At 41.1% G+C, this 16,765-nt stretch overlaps 1 protein-coding gene and 1 long non-coding RNA gene across 3 annotated transcripts; both read left to right on the forward strand.

The window, feature by feature from the left end:
- The first annotated feature begins 1,465 nt into the window (after positions 1–1,465).
- LOC103103902 (uncharacterized) lies at positions 1,466–5,371 on the forward strand. Of its 2 annotated transcripts, none has more exons than XR_470516.2 (3): positions 1,466–1,555; positions 4,727–4,893; positions 5,290–5,371. It is a non-coding gene; the product is annotated as an uncharacterized LOC103103902 (long non-coding RNA). The 2 variants fall into 2 exon arrangements; XR_470515.2 differs by having other exon boundaries at positions 4,727–4,889; positions 5,290–5,361.
- Positions 5,372–8,040: 2,669 nt separating this feature from the next.
- LOC103103724 (cathelicidin-2-like) lies at positions 8,041–11,124 on the forward strand. The gene is made up of 4 exons (XM_007499676.3): positions 8,041–8,282; positions 9,440–9,544; positions 9,779–9,850; positions 10,942–11,124. The coding sequence occupies exons 1-4, from the start codon at positions 8,088–8,090 to the stop codon at positions 11,026–11,028; spliced, it is 459 nt and encodes a 152-aa protein (XP_007499738.1). The 5' UTR covers positions 8,041–8,087; the 3' UTR covers positions 11,029–11,124.
- The last annotated feature ends 5,641 nt before the right edge of the window (positions 11,125–16,765 follow it).

Genomic DNA, 16,765 nt, shown 5'->3' on the forward strand with positions numbered 1-16,765 from the left:
TCCTGATGGTAAATCCTTTTTCAGTTTTCAGAAGGTAAGTGCTGGTCTGTCTGAATCCTTTGGGTTTCTGTTTCCACTCATGGACTACTGTGTTCTTTATGTCATTTGAATTTTCTACAGTCATGAAATAAAGGCTGTCCTGTACCTGATATGCATAACATAAATGACTATATAGGAGCTGGAGACCTTTTTGTCCACATTTGGAAAAATCCAGACATAAGATGTACCTTGAGTATACCAGGAGGTTTTTTTTCTGTAACATCTCCATCTGGGGAAACAACCCCCAAAAGAGACAATAGTTCACTTATGGGTTAGTTCCCAGTGTCAAACCTGGTCTGTGTGTACTGTGATCCTTGGGGGAGTCTGAGATCATGAACAAGTGGATGATGTCTCACCTGATGGTTACTGTGGATCCATGTCATCATTCTTTGGAATATAAAAAGCTTTTTTTTTTCAAAGACAGATTTCACATCTTCCTTCTATAGGAAGAATACCTATCATATTGCTCTATTCTCTCTCAGTAGGCAGTAGAGTAAGCATTAGATTTACTTTATAGGTGAGAATATTGAGGTACAATGATGTTAAGTGATTTGTCTCTAGTCAAACAGCTTAAAAGTATTAGTTGGGGAAGCTAGGTGGCTCAGTGGATTGAGAGCCAGGTCTAGAGAGGATAGGTCTTGGGTTCAAATATGGACTCAGTGTAATTTGGGGTAATTTGGGGACTCACACTCCTTAGATGGAGAAATGAGGGTCGAAGGAATGGGTTGATGAAAATGGCTTCCCTCACTACTCCCTCCCGGAGTCCCTGAATTACTTGAGGGAGACAAAATGGAGATCTCCCCTTGATGAAGGCTTGCCCCTTGATGGCTCTGCTGGCCCTCAAGGGTGGCTGGGAAGTCTTCTCTACAAGGAAAGGAATGTGGGACCTTAATCTGGATATGAGCTGCTTTGGGGTGCTCACAAGCCTCCCCCTCGTGTCTTCTTGAAAACTGGCAACAAGATGGAGTCTGGCAATGGGCTTACTCTCTAGATATAAACAAAATTGAATTTGCTATCTGACTGCTTGTTTGATTTAATTGTTGATTGGGGCAAAGGGTTGAGGTTAGAGGGGTTCTGGGTGGCCCTAAATCTCTTTCTAAATAAAACTAATTACTGAAGTATAAAATTTTCTCATAGCCAGGGGGAGAGGTAGGAAAAGGGGAGAGCACTGCTCACTGATTAGAGTCCAGTATGAAAGTCTTTGAAGAAATTAGGTTTCTTGACAGGAACCAGCAATGTTTAAACAGGAACCCTCCATATTAGGATTTCTGCCTGTGACAGAAATCTCCACATGTGTCTTGAAAAAGGCCCTGAGAAACTGCTCCTCCTTCTACTCCCTTCTGTGTCTTAGCCCTCAAGACCTTGCTTCTCAGGAGAATTTCCCAGAAGTCCTTGTTCAGTTCCCAGCTGTCATTCTTGCCTCATCCAACTGTCGATCCTCAACATTCTATTCACCCCCAATAGTTCCCTTTCCTACTCCTCATCATTACATCAGATACTTCCTAGGTGACCCTGGGTAAGTCACTTAAACCCCATTGCATAGCCCTTAACTGCCCTTCTACCTTGGAACTCATGTGTAGTATCAATTCTAAGACAGAAGGTAAGGATTTTTAAGAAATCCCTTAGAGCTGGGGTTTGAACCCCGCATCTCCTTACTCTAGGTTAAGTACCCTTGTCATTACAACATCTTGCCTCTCTAAATGAACACAGAAGAGCTCAGTTTAGAGGAAGCCTTAACCATAGGATTTGTTTGTTTGTTTGTTTGTTTGTTTTTTTAAAACCCTTTACCTTCTGTCCCCTGATCAATTCCAAGACAATTGTGTGCTACCTAGCTGCCCCCTGACCATATGATTTAGAGCTGAGGGGATCTTAGAAATAATCTAATGCAGCCCCTTATTTTATAAATAAGGAAATGGAGTATCAGAGATCCTAAATGACTGGCTTAAAGACACATAGCTAATAAAGTAGCAGAAGTAACCTTGAAACAGTTCTTCTAACTCTAAACACAGTGTTGTTGTTGTTATTATTATTATTATTTCTAATCACAGAACATTCCTTCTCAAGGGTTAGAAACTGAGGACTTTATGTGTAAATTGAGTCAGCAATCACCTAGTGTGATTTCAGAGAAAAATGAAAATAGAATCCTACCTTTGCTTCCTCCATTTCCTTGCTGATAAAATGAGACCTCTAATAAGAATGCAGATGACTCTAGGAGCGGGGATTTAGAGGCTCACATTTCCAGTGGGAATCATATTTCACAGGACTATAGAAACACTAGAATGCATTTATGACATCATCTAAGTCAAGTCCTTCCTTCCTTCCTTCCTTCCTTCCTTCCTTCCTTCCTTCCTTCCTTCCTTCCTTCCTTCCTTCCTTCCTTCCTTCCTTCCTTCCTTCCTTCCTTCCTTCCTTCCTTCCTTCCTTCATTCTTTCCTTCATTCCTTTCTTTGCTAGGGAGTATCTGAATCTAGATTTGAACCCAAGATATCCTGTCTTCATGCCTGGCTATCCATAGCTATCCTTAGCTGCACCTCAGACATTCTTTAGCTGGGAAAGCCTTAGGATTCTTGACCAAGAAGTGATTTTCTGAATGGAGTATGTGACCTTAGACAAGTTACAACCTCTCTAGACCTCAGTTTTCTTCTCTGCAAAATGGGATGATTGGACTAAATAATTTCTTCAAGCTCTAGATCCCCAATCTTATTGGCCAGAATGTAAACCCATTCTTTCTACTAGACTAAAATGTTATGCAGTGTTAAATGTGAAAGAAACATTACACATTTTTGCCATCCAAGATTGGTCATATAACTATCAGTTAGCAAGGAATCACTCAGAATTGTTTTATGCCTCCCTTCCCCTTAATATCTTCCTTCAGCCAGCTGTCCCTGAGCCTTAAATTGCCACTTTTTTTTACCACACTTTAGGGTTCAATTATTGTATGTAAATATTAGAGAAAGACACAAAGCAATTCTGAACCATTAACATCTTTAGTAAATTGCTTTATAAAGCAATCTAATCCCCTGACAAGGCTCTAAGAGTAAGCAAGTTTGGTGCGAGCCTTAGAATCATAAGATTTATAGTTGTAACCATCCTTAAAAGTATCTAGTCCAACTCCATTTTACACAGGAGAAAACTGAGGCCTAGCAAAATTAAGTGATTTGTCCAGAGTCATAGATCAGCTGAGCCAGAACTTGAATCTATGTATTTTGACTCTAAATCCATTGTTATTTCTATAACAAAAGCTGAATTTTAGCTCAAATGTGTCAGATAATTTTTTTTACTTTTAAAAGATATTTTATTTTCCCAATTACATGTAATATTCATTTTCAACATATGTTTTTGGACATAAGATCCAAATTATATCCCTTCCTTCCTTCCCTCCCCTCCCCTCTTGGAAATGGTAAACAATTTGACCTGGGTTATACATATATTATTGTGCAAAACACATTTGCATATGGATCATTCTTGTAGGAGAATACTCATATAAAACCCAAACCCCCAAATAGAAACATAATTAAACTAATGTGAAAAATCGTAAGCTTTGCCAAAGGGCACTAAAAGACTTTCTGCCCTTGAGTTTGTACCCCAAAGAGATAATAAGGAAAAAGACTTGTACAAGAATATTCATAGCTGCGCTCTTTGTGGTGGCCAAAAATTGGAAAATGAGGGGATGCCCTTCAATTGGGGAATGGCTGAACAAATTGTGGTATCTGTTGGTGATGGAATACTATTGTGCTCAAAGGAATAATAAACTGGAGGAATTCCATGTGAACTGGAATGACCTCCAGGAACTGATGCAGAGTGAAAGGAGCAGAACCAGGAGAACATTGTACACAGAGACTGATACACTGTGGTACAATAGAATGTAATGGACTTCTCTACTAGCAGCAATGCAATGCTTCAGAACTATTCGGAGGGACATATGAGAAAGAATGTTATCCACATTCAGAGGAAGAACCGTGGGAGTAGAAACACAGAAGAAAACCAACTGTCTGATCACATGGGTTGATGGGGATATGATTGGGGATGTAGACTCTAAAAAAATCACCCTAGTGCAAATATTAATAATATGGAAATGGGTCTTGATCAGTGACACATGTAAAACCCAGTGGAATTAAGGTATGGGAAGGGGACAGGGGAGGGGGGGAGAGGGGAGGGAAAGAACATGATTCTTGTAACCATGGAAAAATATCCTAAATCATCTAATTAAATAAAAATTTTTTAAAAAGTAAAACATACTTTGGAAATAGCTTACTGTAATAGTGAGGGATATGACACCCCAAGATTTGTTCACCTGTTATAACATTAGTCTCGTACTCTGCCTTCATCAATGGGTGCACCGAGAGTGATATTACTTAGGAGATATGGAATTTGGGATACCTATCCAATAAACATAACCTTGATATTCCCCACCCACCCAAATCATATGCTTTGGTCTGCATTCTGGCTTCAGCAGTTCTTTCCCTGGCGGTGCATAGCATTCTTTACCAGAAGTCCCTCAGAATTGTACTGGATCATTGTATTGCTGAGAAAAGCTAAATCTTTCACAGTCGATTGTTGTACAATATTGCTGTTAACTATGTACAATGGTCTCCTGGTTCTGCTTATTTCATTCTGCATTAGTTCATGTAAATCTTTCTAGATTAAAAAAAAATCTGTTAGATAATTTTTGGTTTCTCCTCCCAAGGTTAATTTTAAGGAAATCACATTTGATAGATGGAAGGGACAACAGAGAACATTTAATAGTCCAACTCCCTCATTTTGTGGAAGAGTGAGAAGCAGAGAAATAAAGTGACTATGCTAGGGGAAGCATTTTCCAAAGAGGAGAGACCAGGATGGAATGCCATGAGGTGGGTAAGTCTCCAGCCACCTGAAATGTTATAATCAGACATTCTAATTTTCTTTTAGATGACTCAAAGCCAGAAGCAGCCTCAGCCAGGGAGAAGCAACTTTAGCTGGGTTGTTGGAATAAGCACTTTGATTCACGAGACTGACCAGTTATTGCATGATTGTGTACAGACCCCCCTCTGCTGGTCACAATGTACAGTCACCTCATCAAGGGCATCTTAACAAAATGATTAATCAACTAGATAGGGAACTGACCCAAATTTCTAAAAATAAGATGGATAAATTGTCGAATAATATGAAAAGGCAGTTATTTTTCTTGCTTCTTTGCATCATGGCTAATATGGAAATATATTTTGCAAGATTTCATATGTATAATTAATATATTGCTTGTCTTCTCAACAGGTGAAGGGGCTAGAAGAAGAGAAAAATGGGAAATCAAAATTTTGGAAAACTGAATGTTAAAATAAATAAAGTATAATGAAAAAGAAACACTGATTAAATGTCTGTTTGTGAAAGACATATTCTCTCTTGATTAATAATATTAGCCCGGGTTTTGCAGAATTTTTTTTACTAGTTTTGTGATTTAATTGGCCTGGAAGAGCTTCTTCTATTAATGTAGGTTAATACCTTTTCAATAATTTCCAGGAACTCCCTGTGCCCTCTAGGATCAAATACAAAATGTTCTGTTTGGCATTCAAAGGCTTTAATAAACTAAGACCCCTCCAACTTTCCAGGCTTCTTATACCTTATGCCCATTCAAATACTCTTTAATCCAGTGACATTGGCCTCCTCCATCTCTCTGACTACTGACCTCCTTGACTCCCTTTAAATCCCTATTAAAATGCCATGTTTTTCAGGAAAGATTCCCCCAACTGTGAATTTTAGTGCCTACCTTCTATTAATTATTTAATATTTATCCTGTATATAGTTTCTTTGTATATGTTTATTTGCATATTATCTCCTCCATTAGGTCATGAGCTTATTTAGGAACTGTCTTTTGCTTCCTTTGTATTGCCAGAATTTAGCACAGGGCATTATAGGCACTTTATAAATGAATATTTTTGATTGATTAATTGATTGATCTTTGCAATTTTAATTTTAAGAAATTCTCAAGGGCTCTGAGTGACTTGTCCATAATCACATAGCCAGGATGTGTCAGAGGCAGGATTTGAACCCACATCTTCTTACCTCCAATACTAGCATGATAATACTCAATGTTTTTGTCAAAACAATCTTTAATGTAGTCTACATTCTGCTAGTTTGAGTTATACTTCACTTTGTCAAAGTTTGTATCAGTCTTCCCAAGTTTCTCTGAATTCTTGTCTATCATTTCTAACAGAATAATAATATTCCACTACGATCATATTACATAGTTTATTCAATCACTAGACTATTAATTCCCTCAACAAATGCTCATTTCCCTTCTGATTCTTTACTGCTACTAAAAAAATACTATCAATAGTTTTGAATGTAAGGAATCTCTTCCTCTAGGCCTTTGACCTCCATCTGGAATATTAATCTTATTGTCCTCTCTTCCTGGCACATAGTGCTTAATAAATGCTTATTCCCTATCCCTCTTGACTGAGAGTTATTGAACAAATAGGACAGAATGAGGCATACATTTTTGGACACAGCCAGTTGGTTGATTTCTTTTTCTTGCCTGTAACTTTTTTGTTTCAGAGGAGTAGGCAGAGGGGGCAGCTTTGGGATGTGATGTAGTCTTTATTTCAGACAAGCTGGACTGCTTACTCCCTCTTTTCTTATCTCATCCTGCCCTCCCCTACCTCCATGCACTTGTATAAGTCATCTTCCACACTTGCAGGAGAGCTTTCTCCCCATCTCTACTTTTTGACATCTTTCCCTGCCTCCAACTGGATTATCACCAACAACCACCTAATTATTATTTCTCTCTGCATTGTCTCTCATCTTCAATCTATACTCCATAGAACTGCCAAAATGATATCTTTAAGCATAAGTTTGACCATGTTACTTCCCTATTCAAGAAGGTTCAATGGCTGCCTAGTGCCTCTAGGATGAAATACAAATTCTTCTGTTGGACATTTAAAGCCTTTCATAGTTTGACTTCAACCTATCTCCCTGTACTGATTTCATTCACCTGCCCTTCACCTAGGCTGCTTTTTTGCTAAACTGGATTACTTTTCATTCTTTGGATATGACAGATCATCTCCCACCACTGTGCCTTTGCAGAGGTGGTCCACTATTTTTGGAATGTTTTCTCTACTTACATCTACATTTTAGATCCCTGACCTGGCTCCCTCTATGCTAGCACTTCTTAAATCATGTCTTGGCTGATTTTTCTGCTCCTTACCCCATCAACCAGTTGTTAGTAACTGAAATGCTGACTGCCTAGCTATACCTTGCTATGCTGTGCTTGGCCTATTCTTCAGACTAAATTCCATCTTCTGTATCTGTGGATCTGCTCAGGTCAGGAATACCATATGCCAAGAGTGCTCTCTCTCTAGTTTTTTTTTTCCCAGAATTCTTATCTTCCTTTATAGCTCAGCTTAGAGATCATCTCTTCTGACTGAAGAAAGCCTCTTGCCTAGCCTGTTATATTCTGTTAGACGGATAACCAATAGGACTGATCTGGCATCCTGTAGATTTGTTGAATTGAATGTAATGGAGGCAGGGACCTAGCTGGGAAGAGGAATGACATGGAGAACCAGAAATCTCTGGTTGACCCTTGCACCATCTGCTTTTGGAGAACTGAGGCTGAGCATTTGGGGGAGAATCAGAGGGGTCTACAGGGGACAGTTTAAGCAACTATAACTCTCTTGCAATGTTTTTGAGTAATTGGAAAGGCAACCCAAACTGCCACCTGACTGGACCACACATTTATCCTCAGGCCCTTCAGGACATTGTAAGAGACAGAGATGGGGAAATAATTTGTTTCTTCACATCCCTTCATTTGCTTGATCTTCCTACCTTCCCCTCTTCCCCTCTGCCCCCAATATTGCCTTTTGGTTAACACCAGGCCTCCATGAGGAAACTGAAGCATGGAATCCCCAGCATATGAGACAAGAAGTGACCAGTGACAAAATAATGGAGGAAACCACAGACCTCAGGAAACTGTTGGTGCCCAGGGGCTGGAAGTGTCCATTGCCCTTGTGTAAGGCTGGGGAGGAGGCAGTAATAAAAAGGATAGCTCCTTACAGCCCAGAGCATTGAGAGACAAGAGGATGAGGATGGAGAAGGGCTGGACCATGCAGGTACCACTATTGGTGCTGGGGCTGCTCAGCCTGCTGACTCCTCTTGCCTCTGCCCAGGACCTGAACTACCAGAATGCGGTGACTGAATTCATCAGGGAATACAACAGTAATATAAGATCAGGCAACCTCTTTAGACTCTCTGTCCTGACTCTGCCGCCTGGAGAAGTAAGTAGGGCTGGGATGGCGGGGGAGGCCTTTTCCATCTGCCAAAGTTCTCTAACATGAATCTTCCACCCCAGAAACCCTTGTTCTTCTCACTAAGAGACATTGTGCTCTAGTGGAAAGGGAGGGACAGCTAGGTTGTAAAGTGGTTAGAACACTGGCTCTGAAAGCCAGGAAATCCTGAATTAAAATCCACTTTCAGATACTTACTAGCTATGTGACTCTGACTCAGTTTCCTCAGCTGTGAAATGAGCATAATAAATAGCACTACCTCCTAGAATTAAAGTGAGGATCAAATGAGATAATAATTGTAAAGCACTTAGCATAGTGCCTGGAACATAGTAGGTGCTATATAAATGTTAATTGTTGTTATTATTGGAGTCAGGAGAACAGAGTCTCATTCTAGCCCTGACACTTCTTTGTGACTCTGAGCAAGCAATCTTTCCTCTCCGAGTTTTGGTTTTCTCTTCTATCAAATGGGGGAAATAATTCATGCTCAGCCTATCTCACAGTATCCTTGTGAAGATTTGCCCTTCTTGAATTATTTTACTTCCCCCACCCCCTTGGTAACTGTCCAGTCTTGCTCCCACCTCAAAGTGGAGTCCAAACTCCCCCATCAACCTCAGGTCAGAGATCTCTCTCTCTCCTCCCCTACAGCAATTCCTATTATCAGAAACTGTAGCTGGAGGAATGTCAGCTGGTTCAACTCCCTCAGTTTAAAAAGTAGGAAACACAGTCCTCGTCGTTAGACACCAAATCCCAGATTCTTGTCTCTACTGTAAATCTCATATGGCCCTGATGAGGTTGAATATTGTTTTTCTTTACATTTCCCATTTTGGAGAGTTTTTGTTTCTCCAACCATCTTGAAATGTCACCTGAGGATAGAGTATCTGGAAATGGAGCACAGGGGGGAACCCAGAAGGCCTTCAGTAGATACTGGCTGGATGAATGACTGTCCTGGAAGGTCTCAGTTCTGATACTGCTGCCAGTGTGATTGTGGGCAAGTCACCTAACCAACCCCAGTCCTTAGTATCTTCATCTATGAGTGATGGGGTCAGACTAGATGGTGTCTAAGGTCCCTTCCAAAACTAGTCTGTCCCTGGCCTCCAGGGGCTCATATGAGGGTTCCCTCTAAAAGCCTGTCCTCACTTTCTCCCTAGGGCAATAATCCTACTCTTAGCCCTGTGAGCTTTACCATCACAGAGACAGTGTGTCAAAAAGAAGACGGTCGTGATCCAGAGGAATGTGACTTCAAGGACAATGGGGTGAGTGTCCTGGGCTCTGGAGAGAGATAGACTAAAGGAGTCTCTTTCTGGGGATCTTTCCACCTTAGAAGTGGGGTGGGTGGGGAGCTCTGCTTTCTTGCTGCCCTGACTAAAGCTATTTGCCCAAAATAAGAAGTAGAAAACCATTCCCCGTGGGCTGGCTTGGTACAAATCTTGAGCTTACTGTCACCCCTGACATTGCAGTTCTGAACTGTCTCTGCCATCTCTCCACAGATGGTGAAAGAATGTTTTGGAGTCATCCGCCTGGAATTTACTAAACCCATTGTAGATGTTTCCTGTGATGGGGTAAGTGAAATCTCCTCAGTGGGGGCCTGGGAGAAGAATTCAAACCTTCAGACCACATCAGGAGCATGTGCTGCCTTGTCTCTTGAAGGCTGCTGGGATAGACCTGCTGCTGAAGGGAGCTGGCATCAATTCTGACCACATTGGCCCGGTCTTCTTTTTTTTTTCTTCCAGGTTCCAGAAGGGGGTATAGGCAGGAACATTTCTCTGCCCTATGCACCTTACCTATCTACCTGCCAACTTTGTAGCTAGAGAAGTCCTTGGCCTCAGAGCCTTAGGGGAAGAGTGGGAAGTAGAGAAATCCAATAGGACAGGAAAAAAAATCTGTATTTCCAGAGAGTGAATCACAGGGTTTAGAACTAGAGAAAGTCCTAAAAATTATCCAGTCCATCCCTCTCAATTTACAGAGAAGGAAACTGAGGCCCAGAGATTTAAAGTGATACTACCCAAGATTATATGACAGAGTTCAAACAGGTCCTCTGGCTCAGCCCAATCCTCTTACTAATCTCAAGAGCTCATTTCTGTCTCCAATGATTAGATGAGTTAGAGAAGGGGTTTTGGGGGGACATAGTCAGTGGCTCTGCCAGGTTCTCTGAAGAGGGGGCTTACCTAGTCAGGTGTGGTTTGGCTAAAAGAATACTCAATATGACCTGGTCAAAGGTGCTCCCTGGAGGGTAGAAGTTTTTAAAGGGTGAGGTAAGGATTTTTTTTCTCCCCTCTATCTCCTGTGTATAAAAATGGGAGGAGGAAATCCTAGGAAAACTTTTTAATTTAATTAATAACATTTTAAAAAATGAACAATGAATGCCCTGAGGCATTAGCTTTCTGTGCTAGGGGCAACACTGGATTTAGAGTTCTAAGCCTGAAGACTGGATGTTGAGTCCTGGGTCTATCACCTACCAGATGGGTAATGATTGGCATTGGCTTCTTTCTCTATAATTAAAGAGGTTTGGAGCAGATGATTGCTGAGGGCCCTCCAAGTCCTGAATCTCATGAGCCTATAAGTCACTATATTCCCTGAATAGTTTTCTTCCCTCTACAGCCTGATACTAGAGATCCTGAGCTAAGGAGTTGTGTTTGTCTTCTCTCTGCAGGCTTCAAAGACCAAGAGACGTTCTCTTTTGAAACGCCTTGGGGATGGAATAAGGGGATTTTGGAATGGATTTCGTGGAAGAAAATGAGACATCTACATGAAACTGAGCGAGCCTCAGTTCCTTCTTTAAGACCCTGTGCTCTGCCTTGGTCTCCTCAGATGAATAAACTCTAGTTTCACTCTCTCTGCCTCCATGTTTTCTCAGTCTTCCTCCTCCATTCAGTCATTTTAGGCTGAACATTGAAGTCCTTATCATGTGCTCTTAGAAAGGGCAGAAAAAAGATGGACAAAGTCTCCCAGTCTCACCCCTTTAAGAACTTGTAATCTAGGAGGGCTGCCAGTGAGAGCAGAAATGTAATCACTTTGTGCTTCCATCTGTGGGGAGCAATAGCCCAGTGAAGGTGTCCTAGAAGAAGTGGGATCTGAACTGGGCTTTGAAGGAAGAGATCCAACAGAGATGAGAAGGCACCCATTTCTTCTAGGCACTGGGAACTCTCTTTGGGTAGGTTGAGATAAGACTATGAAATAACTAGTACTCTCATTTGACTGCAAAACAGGGAGCATTTAGGATTAAGGATTGTAAGGCAATGAAGGCCAGCTGGTGCCAGGGTTCTGAAGGGTCTTGAATGTCAAGCCTTCCCTAGGAATTTGTAATTATCCTGTGGACAATAGGGAGACAATGAAGGCTTTTATTTTTATTTTTAAGCAGGGGAGTGACAAGATTGGATCTTTTCATTAGGAAGATAATTTGGGAGGCTGTGTAGGAAATGGAGCAGAGAAGGGAGGGATTGGTACAAGGGAGACCAGCCAGGAGACTTCTGCAATAGGAGAAAGGTGATGAAGGCTTGCTCAAGGATGGTGGTTATAGAAATGGAAAAGGGCAGGTTAGACAGGAAAGGTGATGCAGACGGGATAGGATATAGAATTGACAAGATTTGGCAACAGGTTGGATGAGGGTCCTGGTGGAAAAGGAAGACTGAAGGTTCATTCCATTAGCCTGAGAATCGGCCACCCATTTAGTCCCAATCAGCTTTAGACAAGTCAATCCTATGATTCTTGTCAGGGAGCCATCAGTAGTGCTCATAGGGAGAGAGGGAAAGGAAGACCCATCCCTTTGAATTAGATAGTATTTTACTAGCAAGAAATAAAGTTAGAGTCAGAGTTCTTATCACTGTTCCTCTGTTCAGTATCGCACTAGAACTCAGAGCCTGCCAGACTGTCAGAACTCCAAACACAGTAAGCAGAACACCCAAGTTTTCATACTTTTTCTCCTCACCTCTATAGACAATCAACTCAAATGCCAAAGAATCTCAACATCTGATGCCTTTTCTTTGGCAGCATCAAGGGAATGGATACCTGTGAACTGATGGTCAGCTGTAGCCTGGCATAGGAGGCCAAACAGAGTTATAACTAGGGTAGAGTAACAAGGTTTTCCTCCAGGATATAGTTTTCTAGAGGCATAATTTTTCCCTGTGGCACTCCTCTAGCTTGTTCTCCTCCCCAGGAATTGCTCCTGTCCAGCATATCCCTTTTCTAGGACCCTTCTCCCTATGCTTATACTTCCAGGAAACCTCTGTATATATACACCCTTTTCCATCCCTCCAACCTGCTCCCCACTGACCACATCTTCTTAAGGATTGGGGGACTGGCTCTTTCAGAGCATGGGGTAGAACTGTCCCTGAAAAAGCCTAGTCTTTAATCTCAAGTCCATCCAAACTCACCTGAATTAGCCCTGGCCTTAAGATTCCTTCTTTAGATTAGATCCTATCACTGGCTCTGAGGAATAGGTATTTTGCCTTTCAACTAGGCAATCTCTAAATTCTGTCCCAGAGAGGCAGCACAGTGATTCAGTGGATAGAGAGCCAAGCCTGGAGAGAGGAAGTCTTGGATTCAAATTTGGATTCAGACACTTCCTGGCTATATGACCCTGGGCAAGTCACTTAACCCCCATTGCCTAGCCTTTACCACTCTTATGCCTTGGAACCAATACAAAGTATTAATTCTAAAGCAAAAGGTAAGGTATTAAAAAAATAAAAGAAATCCTAACTTACATAATGAAAATGCCTTTGTTCTGACACTCTTTTGGAGGGTTGTAGGTTATCAGAAGGTAACAAAGGCTGAGGGAGATCCCAAAAGATCTCAAAGGGAGGAGAATAAGGGGAGAGAAAAGATTGAGAGGCCAAGACAGAATATCATGTCCCTCAGGATGACAGAGGAGGAACTTGACTTGCTTCTAGCCTTAATTTCCCTTCTTCCTTTTCAATTTTCTTTTCTCTAGAAAAATTGAATTGTTCATTGTTTTCCCATTCCATCCTTGGCTCACAAACCTCCATGTGTTTGCCTAAGTCTTGTCTTGTGCCTACAATAGAACTCCCCATCACAGATTTCCATCTATTGACATCCTTCTCCTACTTCAAGATCCAAGGGTCGTGTCTTTGTGAAGTCTCCTCTGATTCCCCTAGCTAGAACTGATCTCTCCTTTCTCATATCTTAGCATGCTCAAATTGGATTCTCTGTGAATGTTCTATTTGTGTCAAAAATGTAGTCTGTGTAGTCCTTGGCTCGGTGATCATTTATAGAAGACTCCTTATTTTGGGGGATTGATTACTTCATGTTCTCTGACTGTGTGATGGGTGAAATTGGCAAGAGTTTGAAATAAGAGAGATCCTGGTCTTCTAGTTTCCATTATCTAGGCAGAAACAAAACAAAACAAAGCATGTTTCCATAAGTTCTTCAAGGAGAGGTCCTTTCAGGGAGAGAGGAAGTTCAGGCGCTCTCTTCCCTCAAGCTCTTGCCAATTCCACCCATTACATAGCCACAAAGTATTAAATAATCAACCAATCTCCACTAATAATGTGATTCTTTTCCAAATAGTGGACCTGTATAAATGTTTGTCTATAAATACAATTGCATTCTGTTTCTATAACTGCCAAAATGTTCTTCCTTTGAACAACTCTAACCATAACACTCCTTTGTTCAAAATCCTTCAATGATTCCGTTAGCATAAAATGCAAATTCCTTGGATAACATTTTAAAATCTTGCCAATTTGGCTCCAATACATACATGTTCTTTCTCCAGCTGACACCAGAATCTATTTTGGTTTGTATATGATGAAACACTAGGGATCTGGGTATATTATCAAAGAGTTGCTTTATTCAAAGATCAACACAAAGACACATGGTAAGTGAAGGTGTAGGTGGCCACCACTGTGGACTGAACAAAGATATTCAGTCAGGTCTGAGAAGCCAAAGTGGAGCTGGCAGGACACCCATCTCCTACCAGCTCCTAAAAACTGGTAGTTTTCAACGTGATCATTTACACCTCATATATTGATAAATGCTACAAATCAGTGTTTGACTTGGGGTTTTGCTTATAGTTTAGGTTTAAGGAGGAGAGAAAATGTTAGCAATGCATTTTCAACTGAAACATGGGCTATGCCTTCATCTGAAGAGCTGGCTGTTAAACATTTACTGACACAATCCTTTGTGCTTCTCAGAGAGGTTCTTCTCCTCCATAAGGATGCTTTCCCAGAGATCTATCCATACTCCCCAATTTTGGAGAGAGCAAGGGGCCCAGGAGAAAAGCTTTCCCCAGCTCTTGCCGCAGCTACAGATTTTCAACTTAATTGGAGTTGAATCCCCCTTGTGCCCCACTAGATTGCCAGGGTCACTAATTGCCTCCAATGGAATGAGGTCTCTGGAGCTGGCACCCCTAAGTGGGATGAAGAATATTAAATCCATGGTATTGTAATTCCCTTAGTTGTTTTCAAGGCTGGTACTGGTTGGGAAGGCCTATTCTAACCCCTCCTCCTTGAGACTCTTACAAATCCCTTTTTTCCCTTTAGTCTATGGCCTCTCCTTTCTTCCTCTCTCTATCCAAAGATCCTTCTTCTGGAATAGGTAGGTTGGAATTCAAGGGTTCATTGAAAGATGTTGCGTTGAGAGCAGAATGGAAGTTGATGAGGTAATAGACTCAAGACACAGAATGAGATATATTTTTGAATATAGCAATAAAGTAATTTTTTTTGCTTGGATATTCATATTTACTACAAGAATTTTGTCTCTGTGTTTCAATGGAAAGAGAGAGGTGTATGGGGGGAAATTACTCTTAATTGAAAAAAGGAAAATAAAATAAAAGTTATATGAAAATATGAACTTCAAATCAAAGGACTTCTGTGGACCTGTCCATACTATTGGTGCTCAGAACCAAGAGCCTTCTTTTTATGCCTTGCTATTTTTGTCACTAAATATCCATATCTGTGGATCAGCTAGGTGGCACAGTCAATAGGAAGTTGGTCCTGAAGCCAGGAAGAATCATCTTTCTGAGTTAAAATCTGGCCTCAGGCTCTTGCTAGTTCCATGACAAGTCACTTTTGTCAATTTGTGTCAATTCCTCATTGGTAAAATGAGCTTGAAAAGGAAATTATGAGTCCCAACAGTATCTTTGCCAAGGAAACCCCAAATGGAATCACAAAGTGTTGGCCACAACAAAAATAAGTGAACAACAACAACCACCAATGTCCAGATCTGTGTCAAACCTGTCCAGGCATTACTAGCACTAGTCCTTTTGCCTACTCCAAATTTTGAACTTTAAGACCCTTGTACCACAGTTTGTTGGCTATCACAGTTTCTCGGGATGAGATTTTCTGTTGTTATGAATAAAAATTAATCTTTGAGACTTTAAGTTTTTAAGTATTTATTCATAAAGAGAAAGAGAGAAATAAGATTACCAGCTTAACTTTAAAAAGTCCTCAGCTGTTACTTCTGCTCCCTCAGGTCCTAAATTCTCCATGGGCCCTAGTCCATTTCACAAGCAGGAGCCAGGGGGCCCAGCTGGCCACATGGTGGAGCCAGACAAATTAAGGCCAGCCAACGAGTGGGCTTGAGTTCAGGAAGGGACCAGAGCCAAAGGAATCAGAGCTGAAGAGACAGAGTTCCCAGATTCCCAACCCAGTGTGGTCCTTGCTGGCCACTTGCCAGAGATGGCTTACATAGAAAAGCACTGGAATGCCTGAGAAAGAGCTCCTTTCACAAACCCAAAGAACTGCAGAGAGCCAACCAGCCCACTTCATGAGTTGGTTTTTCAAACTCAGTCTAAACCCTCCCCCCAAGATCCTTCAATTGGCCAAGGTAGCCTCAGTCCCCCCCACATCACATTCTTTGCCTTCAGCCCATCTGGAATCCCGCCTGCCATGTTGTCAAATACACATGACTCTGACTACTATAACGTAAGACCTCCAGGATCTGATAGTTTCCTAGATATTTAATTCATACACTATTCCAATAAAAATGGAAAATTTGGAGTCCAAATCTTCCAGAAATAAATCTCTTTTCTTTGAGTAGGATAAGCAGCAGTACAGGTTGAAGCAGTATAAAATGTTCTTTGGAGAGGTGTCTCTTCTCTAGCTGGCCACTCATGAAGAGGCTCATCCCCATGCCCCAGATCATGCACTAAGGGAAAAGTTCCTCAATAGCTGTTCTGTGGTTAGCTCAATTCCAGTCCACCTCACCTTCTCAAGCTTATTTAACATCTTTTCCCTTTACATACTATATATTCAGCCAGTAGCTACTTGTTCCTCATTCTTGTCCTACCCAAGCCAGCTATACCTTGAGCCTGGAATTCAGTTTTTCCTTATCATCATCAGTTGAAGAAATAATTTTCTTTCTTCAAATTTGAATTCAAGTGCTATAACCTTTTCAGAGGAATAGCACTTCTGTGGTGGTTATGGTAAACAAAGGAGGAAAAGCAATTTTGCGGTTGTCATATATGCCCATTTAGGAAGGAATTTCATCTAGATACATCATCCTGACTTATTTTTATTATT

The sequence above is a fragment of the Monodelphis domestica genome, chromosome 7, assembly GCF_027887165.1.
Source record: "Monodelphis domestica isolate mMonDom1 chromosome 7, mMonDom1.pri, whole genome shotgun sequence".
NCBI classification, from domain to species: Eukaryota; Metazoa; Chordata; class Mammalia; order Didelphimorphia; family Didelphidae; genus Monodelphis; species Monodelphis domestica.

What these genes read in the sequence shown, in the direction of transcription:
- LOC103103724 (XM_007499676.3), top strand. Translation starts at nt 8,088, where the DNA reads ATGAGGATGGAGAAGGGCTGGACCATGCAGGTACCACTATTGGTGCTG. An exon ending in TGACTCTGCCGCCTGGAGAA is followed by an intron (nt 8,283 to 9,439) that starts GTAAGTAGGGCT and finishes CTTTCTCCCTAG; the next exon opens with GGCAATAATCCTACTCTTAG. An exon ending in GTGACTTCAAGGACAATGGG is followed by an intron (nt 9,545 to 9,778) that starts GTGAGTGTCCTG and finishes ATCTCTCCACAG; the next exon opens with ATGGTGAAAGAATGTTTTGG.